Consider the following 24,069-nt stretch of genomic DNA (forward strand, 5'->3'; position numbering starts at 1 on the left):
AGTTAAACTTTCCTTTCTGTACCATTGAGTTGCTTTGATGTTGGTAAATCTTGGACTGTGTTGCAGAGGGATCTAAATAGCTCCTTGTTCAGTTATTTAAAAATTCGTTACTTATTCGTCAATGTGAACTCGTCTGTGTTTCAAAAGGTCTTCTTTTCCCTGTGCCAGCGGCAGGTATTTTGTGCGCAGTTAACACTATTACATACAGACGGACGACGGCTATTATTAAAGAGAAAAGACCAGAATTTTTGTATTAAAATGTGTTGATGATTGTTAGTATCATAAAAAATTTATTAAATATTGTGAAGAGAGAAGCTGTTTTACCATTATATCGCAGCGGAATATTGCTTTTTTGTACGAACTATAACACTTTTTCCTGACGTAAATAATTTCGCAAATCTGGCTAAAATTCGCTAAAAGTGCGAAAATAAATGTCGCAAAAATAAGTACGACTAACGCAGTCTTTTTGGTTTATTGATATTCTATTTAGAGTTACTGATGTACCACAATAATAGGTGATTTATGACAGATAGCCCGCGAGTGTTTGATAATTATGAAAGAAACAAACAACCATTCTATAATACACTGTACATCATATATTCTCAACAGACTAGAACGAAAAAAAACCCATACAAATATATAAATTAATAAAAAATTTAATATGTGAACGTTGTAATAGACAAGCTATTAATCTGGACAGGTAAAATTTATTTATAGCATTGAACACAAGCAAATGATGAAGAAATTGATAAACCCTTATTTTATCTTCTCAAGAAAAAAAATTAGTATTTAAAAGGGACAAGATATTTTGTTAAGCGCCCAACACAGCACAACATTTTAAAAAAAAACACCCCGGTTGCTTATTCTACTAATACATATTGAGCGTTAAAAACAATACATAACTAAAGCGCTGATTGCATGGTCATGCTACAGGTTTCGCTTTGTGACCTCACTTTATTCCTTTTTTACAGCATGACACATCAATTTAAATATTGTGATACAACAAAGATAAAAAGCTTGGTAGCTTGTTTTTTTACAAAAAAAACACGATTATGATATCACCAAATGTTTTCATCCTTATCTTTGCTTTTCATAACCTTGCTTTTATAAATCGAGTACCAATGTCGGCAACGAAAAGTAAAGATACACTGAGTTGTCCAAAACCATTTGCTATTGTTTTTCTGGTGTAGCATCACCCACAAAAAATTGCACTTTTCAGCATCTCCATGGAAGAGGTTTTCTCTTTTTGTTGGAAACAACGCGAGGTAGTTTTATTTATTAACCATACGGGCCTTTTCTTAATTAATAGTTTACTTGGTGCATTATAAATAATCTGCATTGCATCCTTGCATTCGACCATCAACAATTTCCTAACTGATAATGCAGCGTTTCTTTCTTCTGCTTTTCTTTCGTTTCTTTGGTGTTACCAGTTTAATCGAATCTGCCTCATCTAAAGAATCACAATTTACGTCTGCATAGTCGGAAATAACGAGGTTGCTATCCCTGCTCAAACGTATCTTGCGTAAATTAACTTCAGAGGTGCAGTTAAATTGATGCAACTTGGAAACATTTTACATGCACTGAGCAAAAGATTTATTTGTTAAGAAACATTTTAAAAACACTCTAAAAAATTTAAAGACATTTTAAAATGTATAAATAAAGATATAAAGTAATTTCATTGCAATATAAAAGACGACAGATTAAAAACTCTTTGCTAACGTACCCTCAATGAGATTGTCTATATTTTTGATTCTTGTTGAAAATGTAGAACTTCGGGAACTAAAATAGAGATTTCACAACGCTTTTGTTATTGGCAATTTATAACAAATATTCCTGCAATCAGTTCTTGTTACAAACTAAGAGAAACTTAAGTTTATACGTAAAAAAGAACAGACATAAACGGACACTGATTGACTGCAAAATAGCAATGGTTAAAAATACAGATTGAGCTTGCAAGATTTGCACCCGTGACCGAGAGCTTTGTATTTTACAGTACGACATCACAATCGGCCAATACCTTGTTAGTTTTTGTTTTTTGTTTCCAACCTGACTGCATCTAATCTTTTTTTTCTGATGTATTTTTAAAGTTACCAAGACAGTAAAAATCTCATGGTCGATTTTGATACCTTGGAATTTAATGTCGTTTTTAACTTTTGTAAGTTCACAAAGCAAACCTTAACTATCGTTCATCTTTTTGTTTGTTTACTTTCTTAGGCTACCATTTTAATAATGGCTTCCAAAACTGGCTGTTATCGTGGCTTATGAATCCCTAGTAAAATAAATCGTCAACAAATTAAATCATCAAACTTTATTATATTAAAATTGTTTTTATTTGAAATCAGTCAAGTGATGATAAGTTTTCAGAAACACTTACACACTTCCTCCCAAGCCTGAATCCCAAGAGGTAGATGATGAATGTGTTCCACAGTCTAAAGAAAACGTTTACGTTAGATTGCTACTGTTACCATGGCGAATCTTACTAAATTTCGAACATTTGCGATTTATCGACACGATTCGCAACAATTTCTTTTCGCAAAATATGCTAAAGTCAAGATTGCACATTTTCCCGGTAACTGTTGCCCCACCTTTTGAAAGAAAATCGCTTTAACCCGAACTGTAATCTAATTTAATTACCGGAAACTTCGTTTAACTGGAACATTCGTAAATTGGAACGGTCCGCTGGAGGTTCGAGTTACCTCGAGTTAACCGTTTTTGATATTAAAAACGGTTGGCTCCTAACGATGCATATCTGCATGGGAGCACACCCAAAGATACCGACATGTAATAAACCAATATACTCCTTCCAGAATGGAAGGGTGTATCTGAGTTTCGTTTCCAGCTGTGTCAACGTGAAAGTTGCAGGTGAACAGAAAATAGTGTTTCATAACGATTGTCTCGAAATATCGAAGAATCTTAACTTTTTTTAAAAAAACAATGCGGCGTGACATGAATAGAGCAAAGTACAAAAAACATACGAAGTAACATAACATATATAAAGCAAATATAAATATAATTATAAATAAGTTTGCATAAAAGAACTTATATAGAAGACTTACATGAGGATGTGGTTCTCTGTACGGGAAGATTAGCTGTGTCAAAATGCACCAGTTTTTCAGGTACTCTGTTGAAAAGACATGAGCATAATGATAAAAGAAAATAGCAGTTTTTAATTTAGATTTGCAACAAATTTTAAGCCTTGCAAGTAAGCTGTATTTAAAATCTTTGGAAACATTTTTGCCTTAAAATTTGCTTTCTATGAAAATACAACTCATCACATTTATTGTAAAGGTGGAATAACAAAATCTAAAAAAAGATTGGAATCTTACCGTAGAGAATCTGATCCAGTTGGTAGCTTAGAGCTTGAGACAGAAAACCTTCCTAAATATGCAATAAAATTTTCATCAATTTTTATCAATACGCTGGGTCATAAACAGAGTCAATCAAAGCAATGTTGGAAGAAGGTTATAAACCAAGCAGGTATGACATATCAAGCTCATAAATGTAGATCACTAACTCGAACGACAATACTGATCGTAAAAAAACTCCGTGATGAAATCATTTTATGTATGTGTGCATCTGAACAATTGGTTGAATTATACAGTCGGTCTTAGATGTAAGATTTGTCATGACTCATCCGCTTGGGCTTTCCAACTGAAACTTCAGTTCGAATGAAATTCATGTCATTGTATTTACTACGTTTGTTTGCCATTCTTGCTTTCCTTATAGGAAAGTTAAAAATCAGAGCGAAAACAGATATTCTTAAATAATATATTAATTTTGATAATAATAAGTCGTTTTTTCTCCTTTCAATGGAAAAGCAGGTTGTTCTCCATGTTTGTTTTTTAGCATTCATACAAACACATGTTGCCTAAATCGTAGAAGATAAAAAATTAATATTTTCCAGAATAGTAAAAAACAATTACCAATTTTGGCTATTCGTCTAAGTTCGACTTCCATTTCATCAAAGAGTTCTCCTAAATAAATGCCAATATATTATACAATGATGTATTACAGTTACTTTTAATTATGCAAGTAAAAAGTCCATAGCGCAAGCAAATGTTTTAAAAAATACTTCTTCCCTAATGTCAAGGTGTGTTAAAGTAAATGCATTCTCTCTCTTAACAATTTGATGAAAGTAATTTCTAGGAGTTTTCCAAAATGGTAAAAAACAATTACCAATTTTGGCTATTCGTCCAAGTTCGACTTTGATAGTAATTTCTGGAGATAAAGCCGAAAAAATAATTTTTTAAAGACTTGGACTCTTTTGTTTATCGACATGGTCAACCAATGTTCTAAAACAAATTTTTGCCAAGCTCTGTGGCAATAATACTTGGCACAAATGGCACCACATGCAACTTGGCACCACGTCTTTTTGTCACTTTTAAAGGGGCGGGGGAAGTAGTAGCCCCTTTCCCCCTACTGGCTTTTCGTAACCTCCAAAATAAAGTCCTTGATAGGGTTAAGACACAAGTAAGTTAACATTGGCATTCTGCGTGGATATCTGACCAAACTTTGGTCAATTATCTAAAACTTGGCACGATTGTGTTAATGAAGTCATCCAATAATACTCAAACGCCGATACGACATATTATTTTAATACGTGTTAATATGTGCTTCACAACAATAGGGATGGTTTATTAGTTTTTTAAAAAAAATTCTGCGTGTAACCTTCCCTGAATGTTTGAATAATTCAAGCGACCAATCTCCTGTTCTAAGCATGAAAGCAGAATTCTTAACTACTACAATTGTTGGATCACAGGTATTGTGATATTGCTTATTAAAATCCATTTTAACCAATAAAATTTAAAATAACTTGTCACTTACCAGACTCTAAATTCTGCAGCTCAGATATAATCCTAGGCATGTTATCTTCCAATTCATTCAGCAGATCAGCATTGGAGCAAGATATATTCAATTTAATGTCGACAGATGTTGATTCAGACTGAACCAATATGTTCGTAAGGGTAAGGAAGATGTCGTGTTCCTGCAAGCAGATTTTGACGTTATTTTCAATCCACTTTTGAATAATTTGATCATCATGCAATTCACCATCAACAGAGAAATCCAATATGACTGAACCGTATTTAAACAATGTTAGTTTTACCTTCGCAGATAAATTTAGTTCTTTTTGAATTGTTTCGATTAGGGATGATTTGAGGCATTTGACCAGTTCCTTAGAGCGTTCTGAAAATTGATCATGATAGTCGTCAGAGAACAGTTCACCATCGCATGTTAGGATTAATTTAATTTTAAGTAAACGCTTTTCAATTTTCACTTCCTCAAAATTTATTTTTAATTCGTTCCTATCTTCGCTTAAATTCAAAGCATCTCTACATTTTATCATAAGTTTATCCTTGTAAAACGTTAAAAATATTTCTGTTTGAGGATCAGATAAATCATCCAAATTCTTCAAAACTTTCTTCTTACTCAAATACTTGTACAAATTATGCAGCCGGCTGTTAAATTTGCTATCCAAGCAAACCGTCCATTTCATGGGGTTTGTATGAGAAGATGTTATTGTTTGCTCGTCTGCTTTTAGAAAACATTCAATTGGAAATCTAAAAGCTTTAATCAATGTTTCTTTGTTTGTCATTTTTATTTCTTTCAGGCGTCTTGTTTCGTTGGCATATTGGTAGTCTGATATAACTTTACCTTTCTGGGAAATAGGGAATTTGTTGATTAGTTCTAGTGTATTCAAGATGCATTGATAATACCTTTGCCAAAGCTTATCAAAATTAGGCTCTTGGAGGTCCTTAATGCAATGTAAAGAAGAGAAATCGTCGTTTTCAATGTTTATGCAATCCTGAATTGATAGATGGGAAAACAAATTTCTCAATTCGTGTATAATCCTGACCTTGTTAATTAAAGAACAAGAAACATATTTTCTTCCACAATGGCATGAGTGGTGGCAGGTGTTGGCTCCTGTCAAGCAACACGCATTTGAGCAATCTACATGTGAACATTTTGAGCAGGAATGGTTGCATTTCTTGCAACATTTGTCAGATCTTTTAAAATTTGGAAATTTTGGAATGTTGTTGAGAAAGTTGTATATAGCGGTGATATCAAACAGGGAAACTTCGACTTCATTCTTGAAACTTTTATCGTTATTGTAAATCTTTTTGTAATTCTGCTCTGTGTTTAACATTTTGTTGGAGCTTATGGAACCGGCCGATGCTTTTAACACTTCCGCCACTGCATTCTTTTCCTCTTGGATTTTATCAGCTACGTCTGATGTGAGACAATAATATGCGAATATCCTTTGAATAGCAAATTCAGCTATGCAACAAAGGCTTAACAGCTTTATCTTGACTTCCGGAAGATCTTCCAAATTCATTTTTGTGCTAAAAAGTAACAATAAAAATTAAATTATTACACACACTAGGGATCGGAAATATCCGAAAAATTTTCGTCGATTATGGTTAATAAAAGATTTGCTCTATTTTACCTAATTTAACACCTCAGAAATTATCCCTTTTAACAACTTCTCACCCTCACCCCTCCCCCCCCCCCCCCCAGACACCCAAAATTAAAGAGTTTGCTTCGATCCTGTTGTATTTGAGCAAATCCTTCAAGCGTATTTTCATGTACCAAATTAGTGACTTAACATTGAAATATTAATTTTGACTCACCTTTTTAAAAGTAGAGTAGGGGATAAAACGTATTTCTCTTTTGTAGGTAAGAAATTATTTCACTTTTTTACATCATCAACGAAACACAAACTCTTCACAAATACCGTCAACACACAAAAACTCAAACTGCGTTTGAAAAAAAATTGTTCTGATAGGAAATTCCCGTTAACAATAGGACATTCCCGAGTTAACTTAATTGCTTTGCCAACTTATTCAATCCCAGTTATTAATATTAATGAGAACCATTTATATAACTTTTATTAAGACATACATTTTTGTACTTTTAAAAAACATAGAACATAAACAATATATGAATAGACATGGAAGCAAGCAACAAGAAAATGTTGCGTGTGTAACCGATCGAGAAGAAAAAACATGATAACTGCTTATTTTGTAATAACGGGTATGTTACAGCGAACTTGTTTCAAGTAATATTTGTCTTTCCAATCAACAAGTTCAAAAATTGCCGACAAATGAGGTCTAATGATTTGAAATTTTTGAAATTTTACGAGATTTGACAAAAATTATTACAAATGGAAGTTTTTGTCCCCATTATCTATTGGCCACTGAGACGTTATCATAGAGGCTAAACGCAGTGAGAAGGAGATTAACAAATCTTTTCTTAATTTGCAAAATACTCTGTCCACGCGTAAACAACAAAACGTATATAAAAATATTTTTCATAAGTTCTTATGAGCAGCTAAAATTATTAAACGAAAAAAATTTATTAGCAAGAAATAAATATCAGTAATGATTGTTGTTGTTAGTATTGATAGTCTCAGTAAAAAAAGAAACCCACAACATTTATTGTTCTTTTATAAGACTGTTCAACAAGAAGTTTAGCAAACTGTTGATCTTGTTGCTGTAAAAAGGGAAAGAGAAAGCTAGCCACAAAAAAGTTGTATTTAGCTACTTACCTGGCTAAGCAGTTTTTGTGAAAATATGATATTAAATTTGAGTTGACAGATTTAAAATGAAGAGTTCTAAACACTTATTAAGTTATTAAAATTCATTAAATATGTTTTGTCATTAAAAGTCACCACCAACTCAGACAAAAAATAAACATATCCAGAATTAATTAAAGGTGATTGCCTTAAACCACTGGTAAAAGGCAACGACTAAAATGCGAGCCCGTGCCCAAAACAAACCTATTGTGATTGACACAAAAGATATTTATATACAAGTTACACAATAATTTTCCATCAACTGCTTAATTGCTGTGGCCATAGTTAACACAAAAACAGTGTGGGTACTTATTAGAATTTTTTTTAGTTGCTTCCTCCACAAAGTTGTTAAGAGTTTCTAAGAAGGAGATGTTTACGAAAGCAACGAAGAAACTTGCATTAAACAGATTGACACGCATTTTAACTTTTAGAGGTTTTTTTAACTTTATTTAGCTACTTAGTTTTTATTTATTAATTAATCCAATATTTATATAGGATTGCCAATTCAGATTATATACAAGTATATACATGTACAATTCTGTTATCAATATGGGTCATGTAAAAAAAAAAAAATGTCAAAAATTAAAAATCGATGTTTGAGAAGAAAGAAACTTTAGATAGAAGGATTAAAAGGGGGGAAATAACAGTTTTAAAGTGATCTTGTTTCTTCTTGTTTGCTTAGTATGATTCATTAAATTAAATAGTTTACGTAGTTCTGACATACGTCTCCGTTGATCGATTTTCGTATAAATATACAGGCTCTAGTATGAAGTAACGCATTACAAGATGGTATTTTGTCGTGTAGGTTTCCATCATGATCAATAATTCTACGAACTCCAAGGTGAAGTTGTGACAGTTTTACGCGTTTAGTTACACAGTATGTAACCATAGGCTGTATCATACTTCTGTGGATAGCTGTAGCTAAGACTTTGTTAACCATTGGTCGAATTTTTCCTAAGAGAAGAAGAGAATTTGTGGCTTTCTGAAGGTATTTTCGAAGTTTTCGTTCAGGTTCAGGTTTGGGTCCAGAGTGATACCAAGATATTTGTATGAAATGGTAAAAATATGTTGGATCCATATGTCACGTTCAACGTTGTTGGCTGCAGTTAAATATTTTTTGCAGTTCCGAAAAGCATACATTCCGTTTTTCCAGGTTTTAGATTAAGTAACATTTCTTTCTCACCGCACCAATCGTATATTCTGTTTCATGTCTAATGATAAACGGGGCTCAATTATATGCGTTTCCTTCCCTGCAACAATGAGGACTGTGTCATCAGCATACATGATGGCATCAGAGTGCTTAAGAATTTCAAATAGATTGTCAAAAAATAGAATGAACAGTACGGGCCCCAAAATTGACCCTTGTGGTAGTCAGGAGGTAAGTTGATGGTGATCGGAAAGTAAATTGTCATATGTGACACAGTCCAATTAAACAAATAGTCTGTGAACCAGTTCAGTTCACGTTTTTTAATACCATGACGGGATAGTTTGGATAGTAACTTTAAGTGACTTAAGATATCAAAAGCATTAGTGAGATTAAAAAACACTCCAACAACTACTTTTTTCTCGTCTACCTTTCGCCGAATTGAGTTAGTGAAATAAACTGCCTCAAGCTCAGTGGAACGTTTTGATTTCATGCCTCCCTATCATCGTTGATATGATGATAGGGAGACATTGATAAGGTGAGTCAAATGGTCGGCGATCACATCCTTACAGTCTTTCAGTAGCCACCGTGGTACGCCATTCAAGCCAACTGATTTTTTATGCTTTAGATTCCCAAGAAGTTGTTTTACTTCAGCGACAGAAGAAGGATTGAATTGGAACCTTTTGTTTGTTAAATTCTTTGCAGGTTTATGGTACGTTTAATCACTAAATAGGAAATTTAAATACTTGAGTTTACCGGCAACTCCGGAGAAGAAGCGGCAAAAACCCTCTGTGATCGCTTTTGGATGGGATATAGTTTCTTTCTTAGATTTGTTCAGAAATATTTTCTCAAACGCATTCCAGAATTTGCTTGGATATTGAGCAGATTCTTCAAATAATATTTTGTTATAGTTTTGTTTACATTTCTGAACTTTTAGGTTAACTCTGTTTTTCACTGATTTGGGAGATTTCATATTTCTTGATTTTCTATGAAGCGTATCTCGTAGATTCATTTCCTTTTTTGCATCGTTTGTCAACCATTTACATGGTTTTCCTCGGATTTTTTTTTCAATACTTGGTGCAAGAATGATCAAACCGTTTAAGAGAGCAGTTTTCATAAACTCCCTTTTGTCAAAAAATCGCACATAGATTTGGTATCGTAATGGCAGTAATTTTGGCAGTAATTTTGGATTTTCTTCGGCTGAAACTTCTAATGGTTTATTTTGCCTACACAGCTTATACTGTCATGATCACTAAACGAAGCTGGTATGACGTCAGTAGTTGCGATAATCGATGAATTTGTCGTAAGAATAACGTCGATTAGCGTTTAACTTCATTTATACTTCACTTCATTTGTATCCAATATCCTCAGAGAGAGATGAATGAGGGGTTCATAAATTTAATCAACTTAAATAATTATAAACAGCTCAACTATGTTGATGAAACTTAGCAGAAATATATTTTGGCATAAAAGAAAATGAATAGCGGCGATGAAAATTTGCTGACGTCATTAATTTTGTTATGAGAGAGAGTATGCTTACAATTATTAATAGATTAGATTGGTTCGAATGTGTACTTGTCGCTAAGTTGGGCATTATAGCACGTTACTGAAGTAACAACAATACCCCAAAAATTAGGATTTTATTTTTATCTGAAACAGTATTTAGCAACACATCAATACGTTGATAGTGCCTGTCGACCAAATACGGGTCGTGCTAACCACTCACAAAATTTTCAAGCTGCAAATAACAAATACGATTTATTTTAATCGACTTTGTATTGAACGCTTGCATATAGTAGATCAATTGCAAAACCTGCTTTTTATGAATAACCAATCCAAGTTTATCGTGGCGTTAACGTGACGGAAAAAATGCAACGATTAGAACTACGCCTTGCGATGGTGATTTTGGGTTGGAAGTGGTGGTGTTAAGGTTTGAAGATCTGTTGTGCCCTTTATTCTTTTCTAACTACTTCGTATATACAGTTATATTACATTTTTATGTTTTCATATGTTAACCCTTATACCACAATGTGCTTGAAGTCTTTTTAACTACGCATTACTTTTATTAGGCACGTCATTAAGATCTGGAACTTTGTGATTTTCTCAAACTTTTGGGACTTTCGATGAAAAAATTACATTTTGACGACCAAGTGATTACTGGTGTTGCTAAAGACATGTTTGAGTACTAGGGGCGTTATGAGCCCCACAACGGGTCCAGGACGCAGCCTGGAAGCCAACGCCCTTAAACGCTCTTAGATGACTAAAATAGCTTAAAATTATCTCTCAGACTCATCTTTGATAAGTAGGTGTAAGGTGGTAATTTTAATTTTTTAGCTGACGAAGATTATATTTTTAAATGTTTTTTGTACAATTAAATTGTTGTTGACGGTAAGAGACTATATTGTAAAATGAGAAAAAAGGCATATATAAGTATGTGTGACGGTATTTCAGATCTCTATACCATCACTAATTTAATTTTTCTGTGGAATGGTTATATTTAGACGTTCTATAACCGTATCAATTTCCATCATGATAAACGCTTCAACATAAGATTTTGGCTACCAACGCATATCATCATTACATGAGATATAATCAGGATGTAGTAGCTTTTAGCTAGCTGGGTACAGTTTTAATCCCAGCCAACTTTATTTTAATCCTATTGCTCTTTTCCTCTGCCCCTCCGCCCCTCCGCCCCTCCGCCCAAACACACCAACATAAGTTTTTTAATCTGTTTTTTATTTCAGAAAAAAATAGTTTTTTACATATCAACAGTAACGCGAGTGGTTTAACGACCAAATATAACGTTCAAAAATGTATTGAGAGTCACGGCGAAATAAATGAAAACAAATGAATTAATTGAACTATAATGTTCAAAAATATTCAAAAATACCATTAAAGCGATTTTACTTTTTCCCCCCATATAGCACAGGAAATATTTCGCCTCTTTTTCTTGTACACCTGTTTGATCATTCTCTACGTGTTCAAAGACGGAGTAAAACATTCAATACACATCTTTTTATCACGGTATACATGAAGAATACAATAGGCTTTCAACACTCCATATTATATTAGTGTAATAGGGTCTATCGCATGCATGAGAAACGATCGAAAAAAAGTATACTTAGCTAAATTGTTACATTACCCTATTAAATTGCTGTAGGACGACCTACCTCTGTCAGTTCTTTTTTCCAAACTTAAGCATCATAAAAGTAGCGTCGACCTAGTAAAGTATCATGAATACACTTTAATACTTTACCTTTTGATAATAATCCGCCTGGAATAATTTTGCAGATAAAAGCGACGAATATTCTTTGTACAGTCTCAAAGAAGTTATGCCAGCGTTGTGTTTGCCTTTGTCGTTTGTTGTTTTTTGTTTGTCGTTTGTTGTTTGTGGTTTGTGGTTTGTCGTTTGTTGTTTGCTGTTTGTCGTCTTCTTCAAAAATAGGAGCACTCTGCTCCATCAAAAGATCTGCTCTCGTCTTTAAGATTTGTTACTTGTTGCTGGAGTTTCTATTGAGGTGGAAAAATGCCACGAAACGTATTCATGTGGTGAACAACACATTGAAAATTAATAATTGGGGCTGTGTAAAAAGCATAGATATTTTTCCTTTTTTTCTGAATTCTGTTGTTTCAATTTGGCAAAAGTGAATTGACTAGATGTTTCAAACAATAAATACCTTTCTGAAACAAATTAATAAATAACACAGGGGACAAGTCACCACAAGTCACCACGAGCCATACAAGAGCCACATACGAGAAACATACGGGCAACATCCAGTAACAACGGGAATTAATATCTCTGGAATTAAGATCTCATTAGAAAAATAAACAAAGCTGGTACACTTGCTTTGTTCGCACAAACTTACGCAAGAGAAATGTTCGAAAAGCACCGTTTTGATAATGTACATTGTAGGAGCACACTAAAAAAATTTGTTGCGTTGCAAATTTTTGCTATTTTTGCTAGAATAACTTCAAAATTAAAGATCAAAAAAGTTTTTTTCGCAAACTCTTACCAATCTGTGTATTTCTACAATTAAAGTAATTGCTAATTTACACCAATCAAATTAAAAAGAAATTAATTTCTTAGACTCGACCCACTTTTCCAGTTTAACATTACGTTATGATATAAAAGACTCCACTTAGCCATAATCTGTATGTTTAAAAGGAAGTAATCGATAACACAATATGCATGGATAAAAACATCAACACTAAAACCTGTTCAACACAAAAATTTGAGAAAAATATGATCGAATTAAAGGAAGTGCGAACTTATTAAACCGGGCTTCAACTTCGAAGTCAAAATAAAGCAAAGTAGGTGTGAATCTTCTTGCAGTTCTCTGACGAGAAGGGTTTGTTAGATTATCAGTATCGTATCAATACCAGAACTAGAACTGGAAAATTTAAATAACCTTGATTTAACTAAGTGTTAACGTTCCTTACAAAACATGAAATCTGTTCTTCCGTTTACAATTGAAACATACAACTTTCAAACAGGTTTGCTTAACAAACTCACTCACTCAAAAACAACAGGCCAGTAAAGATTTCAGACCGGAAAGGCGTTTAAAACACGGCAGAACGGTTCCTCTGTTTTTAAGACTCTCAGCTTTCTTTAATCTCTCCTATCGCAATATAAAACAAGAAGACCTGCGGCTTTAAGATTTCCGTCATTAGCCCGAAAGAATTTAAAATTTAAAGTAGACCTTGAAAACGGAGAATTATGGGGTAAACAAATCACGAGTATCACGATTCTTAACTATTTTTGTAACTAACGTGCAATGTTAAAATACAACTCAATAAATAAAAAATAAAAATTTTACATAGCTCTATGAAGTATTCTATAATAACAGTTAAAACTTTAACTGGATATTTTTAAAAGTGATCTGGAAAATTCTGGAAATTCCAGAATACAAAGCTTGCTACGTAGAAACTTGACAATTGGAATATAATAACTTCTAAACGAGCTCAATTTGAATGATGAAGTAGTTCATTGTTTATTAATTCAGCAATGAATACATATTAGCATTTCAGTATTTAGGCCTTCAAAATTTACTCTCTTGTTGAAAATTTTTTGAAAATGGTGATGGTGCATGGTTTGATAACAGCTGATCTGAAAAAGAAAGTACGTTTTAAAAATAAGAAACAAGAATTCAATTTAACCATAAACTGCATAAAACCAGGTTGTTTAAATATTGTCTATTTTTTAACCTCTCTTTGCCTCTTTGATTTAAAAAGGGAATTTAATACAAAGATACAAATCGATGTGATGTGATGCACAGGTATATTTCGTGAGATTTTTAAAAATCAAGTCATTTCTAAGAAATCTTAGAAAAAAATTTTTTTTGATTCTTTGGGTTGATCTCAAGAAAGATTTTCAAGCAAATTAGGCACAAGGAGAACTGATAATTAGCCAGTAACAGAATAGTTAGCCGTTTCCAGTGGCGCCATAGCTTGGTGGTTATAACTCTGGCATTTTGTGCGGGAGAACGGGGTTCGATTCTCCTTGGCGGCAATTCAATATTATGCTACCATAGCCCCGGACTAGGACTCCCTATCATCTAAGCTATGACCTTTCCTGGAAATAATAGACAGGATTTGTAAGGCTAGCCATATAAAATATACAGATTCTATTTATCTATGCAGAATAATTATATACCTGCATACAGTATAATTAGCTGCTTATACAGCTACTTATACGATATATATCTTACTTAAATTTTAATTTTTCTTCGTTAATGATCTCCCCATAGCGATGTATATTTATATAGATCAACATAAAGTTGTGCTTCAATTAAAACCAAGAAAAAGAACAAGAAACGATTTTGCAAAAAAAGATATAATTTTACTGTAGCTAGCAGTACATATTTCCTCTATATTATTAAACAACAAAACTATTCTGATTTCAAGAAAAAACATGGAATAGACGCAGTTAGCTGTAAAGAACACAAAGAAGCTTTTAATAGCTAATTATACTAGGCGTAGCATCTAATTATCCGGCATCGGCTAACTATATATTGTTAGCTACAGGTTAATTATCAGTTCACCGACTGCTAGTGCAAGCAACAGTACACTTTTGTCACGTTTCGACAACTTTTCTGCAAAAAATATAAAAAAAATCCTGTGCGAATATATATATATATCTTTTTGTCTGATAGAAGTACTCCCACAAAGTGTCATTGGGAAGTTATTTTTAGCCCCCTTTTTCCCATAAGAGCAGGAGTTGAGTGTCCATTCATGGAAGAACTACGCAAGACAGGATAAAGGTTTTTTGTTGCTTGCTCTTTAAGAAAAAAAGGCACTCTAATTAAAGCACTATTTTGTGTAGCTAGCTCCATAGCTAGCTAGCAAGTAAGTAATTTCACGACTATTAAAATGTCAGCACCAATCAAAAGGAGATCCAAGTCAGCAGCAAAAATTCAGATAGCTAGCTAGCCAGCACACCTTTCTCACTTAGCTATATATAAAATAATTCTTACCTGATAAAATACACGAATGTAAAAAATAATGCTTAGCTTCCCATCAATAACACTACTACGACCAAACCAAAGAGACCAGCAAGGGGCGACCAACAAAATGTAAGCACTTTTAGTCATGGACGAACACAAAATGTCTGGCCACGCGAAGAGTACACTCTCTGTTCAGATTGGTCATTTAATTGACAGAGATTAAAATAAAGCATCTTCATTGGCTTTAGAATTTTTCGAGCGTTTAGCCTGGACAAAAACTTAACAGCGTCCGGGCTTTGTGCTGTCTCTCTCTCTATCTATCTCCCATCAGGCGATTTTAAAGATTCCGCCCGCATAGCGGCGACGGAAATAAAAAAGGAAATTATATATTAGCTTCTAAAAACATATTAACTAAATAAAAATTATATCTCCTTATTTAAAACATAAATATTATTTACTTTTATATATTAAATTCGTATAAAAATTAATATATTTGACTGATCGCATTGTTCCTGTTTAGAAATGTCATTGATGTTCGTTTTACTGTATTTGCGACGCGCTGTGACTCCATTACCATACTTTATAGTGGATTTTGTTGTGACTTGCTGTGACTCCATTATCGTGTTCTATAGTGTATTAGTTAATTGTTATAACTTCACTAGCTTACTTTGATTTTGTTGTGAAGTGCTGTGACTTCATTGTCTCGGTACTTATGGTGTATTAGTAAGATCCTGCAGTAAACGTGAATCCGTGTTGTCTTCCTCAGTTGCTTATTTATCTTCAATTTATAACTATATTTCTTTCTTCTTTCTACTCTATGATGTAAGTTACCCCGATGGCGCTACATGTTAATTTCCTAGCAAATTGGGTATTTTTATAACCTTTCCTTGTTTAAAACGTGAAAGTGACTTGAAAACTTAATTAATTTCTATTGCAGCCCCGAAACGCTAGATCCTGCACGCTTACATAAAGATTGTCTACCACTTAAAATTTATTAGGATTCTTGTTTTATCTTCTAATCACAAATTACTATTACTTTAGCTTAACTATAATGGACAACCTCATGACTTAACGATGATAACATCAGTAGTGGGCCCACTTTAATTTCAAACAATGCATCATCCTTGGAGGAGAGTGTATGTTTTTTTTATTTATTTGAGGACGACGACTAAGCAAGTCAGAGAACAATTTATACAGGAAAAGGAGGATTTATACAGGAAAAGACTCTGCTTTTTAGCAAGAAGGTTTATTCTTAATTTTATTTTTTTAAACTACTTTTGAATATATATTACTTACAGTATAAACTTTTAAATTACAATAACCTCTTACGCCCATGAAACACCCTCGTTCCTAGGGTTTTTAACTACTTGATATGAGGAAAAAGACGGCGAAAAATATATTTTTGCGCCCTCTTTTTATATAATAATTCTCTTGCATTAGTAGTTTTCCACAGCATAGAAATTGTTATCCTCATTCCTTTAGAAAAACTATTTTCACAAATGTATTTGAAGAAGAGCGTGGTTATAGAAATACACCATAGTAAGGTTTGTGTAAAGTCTTTTGTGTGTGTTTACAGCTTTGATGATGCAGCAGGCTCGGGACAGTAGTTAGCTAGGCAGCTACCATAAAAACAGCCACCACCAAACAACTCGCGACCTTCTAGCTAGATAAGAATTAGAAAAAAATCCTAATTTATAAAAAGCATAATTACTTTTTGCTTGAACTTGTGTATCTCTTCAACCGTTCGTGAAAAGAACATGATCCCATACATTTTCTTGATCGGTGTGTTAAGCTCTAAACAATGGAAGAAACAGGTTAAAAAATAAGTTTTGTACACTGACGGGTTTTTGCTGATGTCAGAAATGTTTTTAAATACATAAACCTTCATTAAAAGGACGTGACCCTATGCACTAATCTGATCAGGGTACTCAGGAATATCTAGATTGTTAAAAAAAGTCAAAAATGCCTTAAAGGGAAGAATGGGTCATTTAAATCACTACAATATGTTTATTTTTATTTTTTTTGTCGAAAGCTTCTTCGACCACAATGTGCATTTCTCGTTAAAATTGTGGTTTTATTTTAGATACTATACCCTTTAAAAAAACGCAATGGTTAAAGCACACTTTATTCTTAACATCGTCCATTTGATGTTATGTGTAGGAACACTAGGAGGCGGTATAGCATTCATATACGCTCCTGAATATGGACGCAATAATGTGATATTATTAAAACGCGTATACGTGCCTATTTGGGCTCCAATTTTACTAGCAGTGAACCCAATCTTAGGATTGATTGGAGAATGTACAGGATTTCGTCCGTTCTTTCACGTTAAGCTTGGCTTCGATATTTGGTACACATTCTGGTGGATGATTGGTGCAATATTTTACGCGCACCTTGGACTAAGTTATCCCAAATGTTTTGGTAATACGCAAGGCAGGCAGAACTATGGTTTTAGTTGCTCGTTAATCCCGTGTTGCTACAAATGGAACGCTGATATATATTCTTCGATACGCGAGGATAGTTTTCGCTTGGAGTATAAGATAGTTGTTTATCTCATTGTGCTGTATTTCACCCAAACAGTTTGTTTAATAGCATCCATTATATCCTATTATAAGGAGATTGGATGTTGTCAGTGCCGTAGAGAAGTTACCCAAAGAGAGATTATAGTAATGAGAATTCCTTAAGCTACAAATATTCTTTGGATATTGTATATTATACACTTTTTATATAATTCAAAGTTTAAACACTCAATCTTCAATACTATAATTAAATTAAATTAAAACTTGCGAGCATGGCCCGAAAAGAACTTCAAGCGTCTTTCGCTTTCGCGAATAAGAAAACTGTGCAAACGAAAAAAATTATTCAAAAGAGATGCATTGACCCTATTAAGGTTAAGTTTTTTGGGACTCTAAAAATTTAAAAGGAGGGGCGTGGGTAGAATTGAATTTCAGTGCATTCTGCGGCAGTCTAGAGGGTCTGATTCAAAAAATTTCTCCCTAAAAGAAAACTATCGTTGCGCTTCCCTGAAACTATGAAAGCATAAAATTCCCTCGGTGTACAACTAGTTACAGTTGTGGTGTAAAATTTAAGCACAATTGTAACATCATATAAAAGAATAAATCAGCATAATTATTTAATTTTTCGCTGGTAATTGAAGTTAATACCATCACCTAAGAAAATCGCGTTTTAGAACTCTCTCAACAATACTCTGCTGTTCTATTTTGACTTTTTGTTAGTGGTATAAATAGTTTATAGTATCTCTCTCTTTTTAGCAAACATTCTGAAACCTATTTCAAATAAGAATTGGTTTATGCGTTAGTTACGTCAGCAGAGTTTTGGACAGATGTTAACTTTGTCATGTCATCTTTCCAAAAGAAATTAAAAACAAAGCTGGTGCACTTGCTTTAGCCGGACAAACTTTCATGAAAGAAATTTACGAATTTCCTAACTCTCAAAAACCAACAACGGTATCCTCCTCTCTCATAAACAATATAGAGAAAAGTGCGGTAAACTAATTCTTGCATGGCTTATTTGTAACGTTAAGTTAAAAAACAAGGAAAAAATGTTTATCTTCTGTAAGATTTTTCAATCTCACAGCAAAAAAACACCATTTTTAGGCAAGGAAAACTTCAAAATCACATAAGTGAAAATTTCGTACGTTTTTACCATACCATTTCTCTTGTAGAATTAATCAGGAAAGTACGTAAAGCGGAAATCATGAAGGAGTCCATTGGAGAATATAGAATATTCTAACTAGAATCGACTGTTTAAAGTAACAATTAAGGTAAAGTAAGTCTTAAGTAAAATTTATTTTCTGTGCAGATCCGCTATTGAATTGGAAATCAGAAAATGCGCTCAAGTCTTTACAGAACTTAATCAGAGACTCTGCATACCTAATTTCATCTCGAGGAGAACCATAAATGTGATGCTTCAATTTTGGACAAAATATTGAGATAAAGGCAACTTTTTCGTCTTTTTTTTAAATATTGACAAGAGTATCAAACGATAAATGTTCTGCAGTTGACAGGCGACAAAGTCGCTTATTTTGCGCATGCTTAAGCCAGTCAGAAAGCGTTTTAAGATTTGCTAGTTGTATTATCTAGCACGCCTGCACTCCAAAATAATCCACGTCGGCCCTCGATTTCTCTAAAATTCGCAGAAAATGCCCATGCTGATGTCAACAACAATTAGCACATTATAAGAGTTTATATAGTGGTTTATATATATACCACTTTAAAAAGTGTATGATTGTACTTATGTGCATGTAAAATTTGTATCTGTAATTTTAATACAGTTTTATTTTACTGTCGCAAAATACTTCTTCCTATTAGGACTTAACTATACAATAGTTAAGCCCAAATTATATTAATGTCAAATCAATACCTTATGCATGAAACTAGCAATAATAATAAAACCTGTTCAACAAAGAAGTAAGAAAAAAAATGATCGCGTTAAAGAAAGTACGAGATGATCCAACCGACTTCAAATTTTGACATCAAATAAGTGGCAATGGCGGATGTGAATTCTCCTGAAATAGACTTTCAAGAAACACACTTTCACGCGAGGTGAAGAAAAAAAAGGGCCTTATTAACTATGTATCTGTAATTCTTTTAATACTAAAACTTTGTTCCACCTGTCTATTTGGTCATAACAAAGAGGTTCCTTCATGATATATAAAGAAATCGAAATCACGTAATATTATTAATTGATTTATTTTAAGATATTCTATAATGTTTGAAACTCACATTTGATGTACGTGCCATCTTCTCAAAAATTAAAGGATACTTTCTTTGTGAAAACAAGTTATGATCTAAAAATTAAAAAATATATGAAAATGTAAAAAAACAACTTTCCTTTTGCCTGAAAAGTTATTTTCAGCGGAAATTATAAAATAAAAATAACACATTATGAGACAATCACAAGTTTCGACAATCGCCATTATCAAACGACAAGCAAAGGCGATATTATCTATATGACGTCATCACGAGATTCAAAGACCAAAATTGTCAAAAAGGTTAGAAAAACTAATTAAATGACTACTTTAAACCCCCCTGAACTTTTTCTAATCGCTGATTATAAGGAAAAAGCGGTTTATATGTGTATTTTATCCAAGAATACAAATATCAGGCTGTTTTAGGAGACAATAAGCTGTTTTATGATTGTATACTACCAATCCAAAAAGTACAGGGCGGTTTAAACTCAGATAGAGCTTTATAAAATTGCATTAAATGGGAGACTTTTGAGGAAAGAATATTTTACAAGATAATAGTAAGATTTTATGCATTAGACTTTTTTCTTTTACGTGCGACGTTTGTAACTCGGTATTCTCTAAAAAAATATTTAGAATTAGCTCAAGAATATCTTACAGGATAAAACTTTTGCGGTAACTTTTAACAACCTTAATTTCAGCGAAAGGTTCGTCATGCTAATCTGTAGTCGACCCCGAAAGTCTATTCCCCTTTAAAGATTTGACCGCGAATGTTATTGTCGGAGGTTTTGCGGTGGTTTCGGTACTACAAAGCATTTGAGTAAGCATTTTGTATCGTATTCAACATGTTGACAAGGAATAAGCGCAGAGAGGAAGCTCAAGGGTGAAGTTGAAAATTTTTTTGACTAGTACTCCAACAATTATCAAATGTAGCAAAAAATAATATTCTTTGCTTGGTAAAACAGAATTCTGCTTCGTTTTAGCTAATAATATTTTTACTCTTAAAAAGTGAGTAACTTATCTGTGTTTGTTAACACTCAAACTTTCCTGTGTGCGTTCCAATGTGCAGTCGTTCTTGGTGGCTCGTATGCACTTTTGTGGCTTATGGTCGCTCGCGTTACTGTTATGTTGCTCATGGTGGGTTGTAGTGGCTTGTATGTAGCTCGTATCAGCCTGGATGTGGCTCGTATGTGGTTCCTCTGACGTTGTAGAGACAGGCGAATATTTTATAATCTACATTTTTTCGTTCGGAAAGCAGGAATATTAAAGAAAAAGAAAAAGGAAAGACTTTTATTTGCAATAATTTTATAGCTTTTATTTCTTGATTGTGCATTTGATATCGTTGACCCTATTTTAGGAGCGGACGTGATTATGGGTTTAGTTATTTTTGTTTTGTTTTTTGGGGTGGAAATTTTATCACGCCATTGAATTTAAGGACAAATGCTATAAGAAAAAAAGAAGTCATTTGTCACCAAAAAATTAATGCTACCCTCATTCTCGTTGTTTATGTGATCATTTTTAGTTGTGGTCTTTTTTAATTTCTCCGGGATTTTTCATATTCTCACTTTTTTTTTACGTAATTTGACTTGACATTTTCAAGAACAAATATGCCTGCACAATCCATCCACATAGTGGGAGAAGTTCGCTTAACAAACAACTTCAAAATCTTCAAATCGTAAGCTTCCAAAATTGTTAAGCTATATAATAACGTAAACTTTTTTTTGTGCGTTTTTGTGCGCGAATTTCTGTTTCTGCCTCGACGACGGAGAACCGCGGGGCGCAAAGTACGCGATTGAAGTGGACTTAATATCTAGTCTGCTTCTACGGCTTGGACTCGACCGCGGTTCAAAAGTCACCCAAACCCAAGATGGCGGCCCAGAAGTGAAAAAATTCTGTTCTTTTTGTTTTGTTTGACTACTTTTTCACAACAAAGTAGTTAGATATTTATGCTCCATATTAGCAGTTTTGAGCTAGTGATGCCGCTGAACCAGCTAACCAGGATCGTAATAACTGAACTACTGGTTTGATGACTGCTTTTTTTTGTTTCCTGCTTGTTTTTGCGTGTTGTTGTTGGGACTGCGTAGCTAGCTTTTAGCAGATTATAATTTGTTTGTTTTTACATTTTCTCCGCCGTATTAACTTTATTATTTTATGTATTATTTTGAACAACTTAGTCTTTCTTTATTACTATCAATACATTTTCCTCTCCATCCTTTTTTATGGATTCAGCATAACGATATTTGTTTACATTTCAGTGGTAAGCTCTGGTTCTACCACCATTTGTGAGGTAGGAAAAAAGATGCTGTGGTTTAGTAAAGAGAGATCTTTTCCTGTGAATTTCTTTTGAGTTTCTGTGACGAAATGGACAGTAACTTTGCTTTACCTAGCACCCCCATCTTTTTCCTGCCAGGCAAATGCCGAAGCCTGAATGAAGAGCTTGCTGCTGAAAATGTAAACAGCAGAATTCATCTATAGCTAGATAGCTAGCTAAATAAATGGTCTAAGTAGTATATAATAGCTATGTACTAGTTATTGCACAGTGCTAAGAAAAATATTGGCAATATTTTTTGAGTGTTTTTATGTTCTCGTTACATATTTCACGAGCCTTTAGGTCAGTGAAATATCCAAGAACATAAAGAACGAAAACATATCAGCAAATATTCTTTGAGAGCATGTGTGATAACTTGTTTATCATATATATACTCTGTCTTATATCATGTTAACTTCACATAGTCGGTTGCACCCTGCTTAATTATGTTAACGATATTGACAAGCATTGTTATGGGGGCCAATAAAATCACTGCAAGGTAATTTATTTCATTTATATTCATGAATTTATAAATTATTTGAATATATGAAGTCACGTGTGATTTAGATCATTATAACAAATTATGCTCATGTCACATTTAAAGAATTTGAATGGAAATAAAAACTACGAATTTACAAAAGAATAAATTATCATTGTGAAGCCAAATAGCACAGAACTCCATCGTTGTGCTATGATATAATTCTTTCGAGTTGACTGATATAATTCAATTGTCTCATCCCCGGTGGAGAGTGCGTCCTCTATGATTAATGACTATTGAAACAAAAAAAATTTTCGAATCATACAATGTATATTTGTGAAAATAAATTCACCGACAACTTTTCGTTTTTAAGAGCATATAGGCTTTTCCTACGAATTTTCGACCAATCAAGGGAAAAATAAAAAGCTTTTTGCACGCTAAATCAGCCAATCAAAGGAAGAATATAAGCTTTTTGCACTCTGTATAATTAAAAATTGCACTCGTTTCTTGGTTGAAAAACAAAATACAGCATATATTTTGTGCAGATTAGCCAATCAAGTTGATAAATATATATTATCTTATTTATACAAATTCAGAAAGCCATCTTCGTTGTTTTCGCATATAAATTTTTAAATGTAAAAACTTAAAGAAATTGATTCTTACTTTTACTTAGCTAGCTATAGCTTTACCTGCAGCATGCTAGCAGTTTCTCTCGAAAATAGGCAATTAGATACTTTATTATTGGCAAGAAATTTACCAATCAAGAAGTTTTAGTAAATGTTCTAAAGAAAGTTTCAATAATTAGAGAATATCAAACTTCCTAATCTAGAAGTTACCCTATTTGGTCCCTGGTTTTTCGAACATATTATGACCAAGGGGTGGGGGCAGATACCCTTTTTTCATAGGCTTGTCTTAATTTAATCAAATTTGGTGCACTTATAGTACGTCATAAAAAAACGAAATGGCAGCAATGAATTTTTTGCTTTCATCAAAAACCACAAGAAACTCCAGCAGGAAATGGCCAATATGTGAACACAAAACAATTAATAAGCACAAGATAAAACTAAAATACACAAGGAAATTGCTAGATAACAGGCAAAGCAGATCACCACAGATGCTTTTTCTCTTTTCTAAATTTAAAATTAAATACATGTCTCAAAGCTTTTGCTACACACACACCAAATGGCATTGCAATATAGTTTTAATGACGTTGTTGCAACCAGTAAATCCTTCCGTTGGCTGGAAATTAGTATTAAAATATTTTCTGTATGAAGTATAGGTGCTTTTTCAAAAGAGGACACTAAATCAGAAACCATTGCATTAAAAAAAGAATTTTACTAAATCTTTACTAAAAAAATAAAACTTTTTTAAATTTAAATATAAATATATATGTTAATACAATCCAAAATTAAATT

At 33.2% G+C, this 24,069-nt stretch overlaps 2 protein-coding genes across 4 annotated transcripts; one reads left to right on the forward strand and one right to left on the reverse strand.

The window, feature by feature from the left end:
* Positions 1–449: 449 nt before the first annotated feature.
* LOC130624047 (uncharacterized) lies at positions 450–7,084 on the reverse strand. Its single transcript, XM_057439615.1, has 8 exons — positions 6,630–7,084; positions 4,825–6,341; positions 3,924–3,974; positions 3,327–3,378; positions 3,057–3,121; positions 2,375–2,429; positions 1,724–1,779; positions 450–1,450 (listed from the first exon to the last, which is right to left on the reverse strand). The coding sequence occupies exons 2-8, from the start codon at positions 6,332–6,334 to the stop codon at positions 1,371–1,373; spliced, it is 1,869 nt and encodes a 622-aa protein (XP_057295598.1). The 5' UTR covers positions 6,335–6,341; positions 6,630–7,084; the 3' UTR covers positions 450–1,370.
* An 8,499-nt stretch (positions 7,085–15,583) lies between these two features.
* On the forward strand, positions 15,584–19,878 carry LOC130624150 (uncharacterized). 3 transcript variants are annotated; one of them, XR_008981184.1, is made up of 3 exons: positions 15,584–16,404; positions 16,643–16,704; positions 17,244–19,878. XR_008981184.1 is itself a non-coding variant. In XM_057439716.1 (2 exons), the coding sequence occupies exon 2, from the start codon at positions 17,269–17,271 to the stop codon at positions 17,842–17,844; it is 576 nt and encodes a 191-aa protein (XP_057295699.1). In that variant the 5' UTR covers positions 15,585–16,704; positions 17,244–17,268; the 3' UTR covers positions 17,845–19,878. The 3 variants fall into 3 exon arrangements, 2 of the variants coding, with proteins under 2 accessions (XP_057295699.1, XP_057295700.1); XM_057439716.1 differs by having other exon boundaries at positions 15,585–16,704; XM_057439717.1 differs by having other exon boundaries at positions 15,585–16,699.
* Positions 19,879–24,069: the final 4,191 nt, after the last annotated feature.

The sequence above is a fragment of the Hydractinia symbiolongicarpus genome, chromosome 13 (genome assembly GCF_029227915.1).
Source record: "Hydractinia symbiolongicarpus strain clone_291-10 chromosome 13, HSymV2.1, whole genome shotgun sequence".
Classification (NCBI taxonomy): domain Eukaryota; kingdom Metazoa; phylum Cnidaria; class Hydrozoa; order Anthoathecata; family Hydractiniidae; genus Hydractinia; species Hydractinia symbiolongicarpus.

Coding starts and splice junctions, on each gene's coding strand:
- LOC130624047 (XM_057439615.1), bottom strand. CDS start 6,334: ATGAATTTGGAAGATCTTCCGGAAGTCAAGATAAAGCTGTTAAGCCTT. Junction 3,379..3,923: donor TAGACGAATAGCCAAAATTG/GTAATTGTTTTT, acceptor TTGCATATTTAG/GAAGGTTTTCTGTCTCAAGC. Junction 1,780..2,374: donor TCAGGCTTGGGAGGAAGTGT/GTAAGTGTTTCT, acceptor TCTCTATTTTAG/TTCCCGAAGTTCTACATTTT.
- LOC130624150 (XM_057439716.1), top strand. CDS start 17,269: ATGGTTAAAGCACACTTTATTCTTAACATCGTCCATTTGATGTTATGT.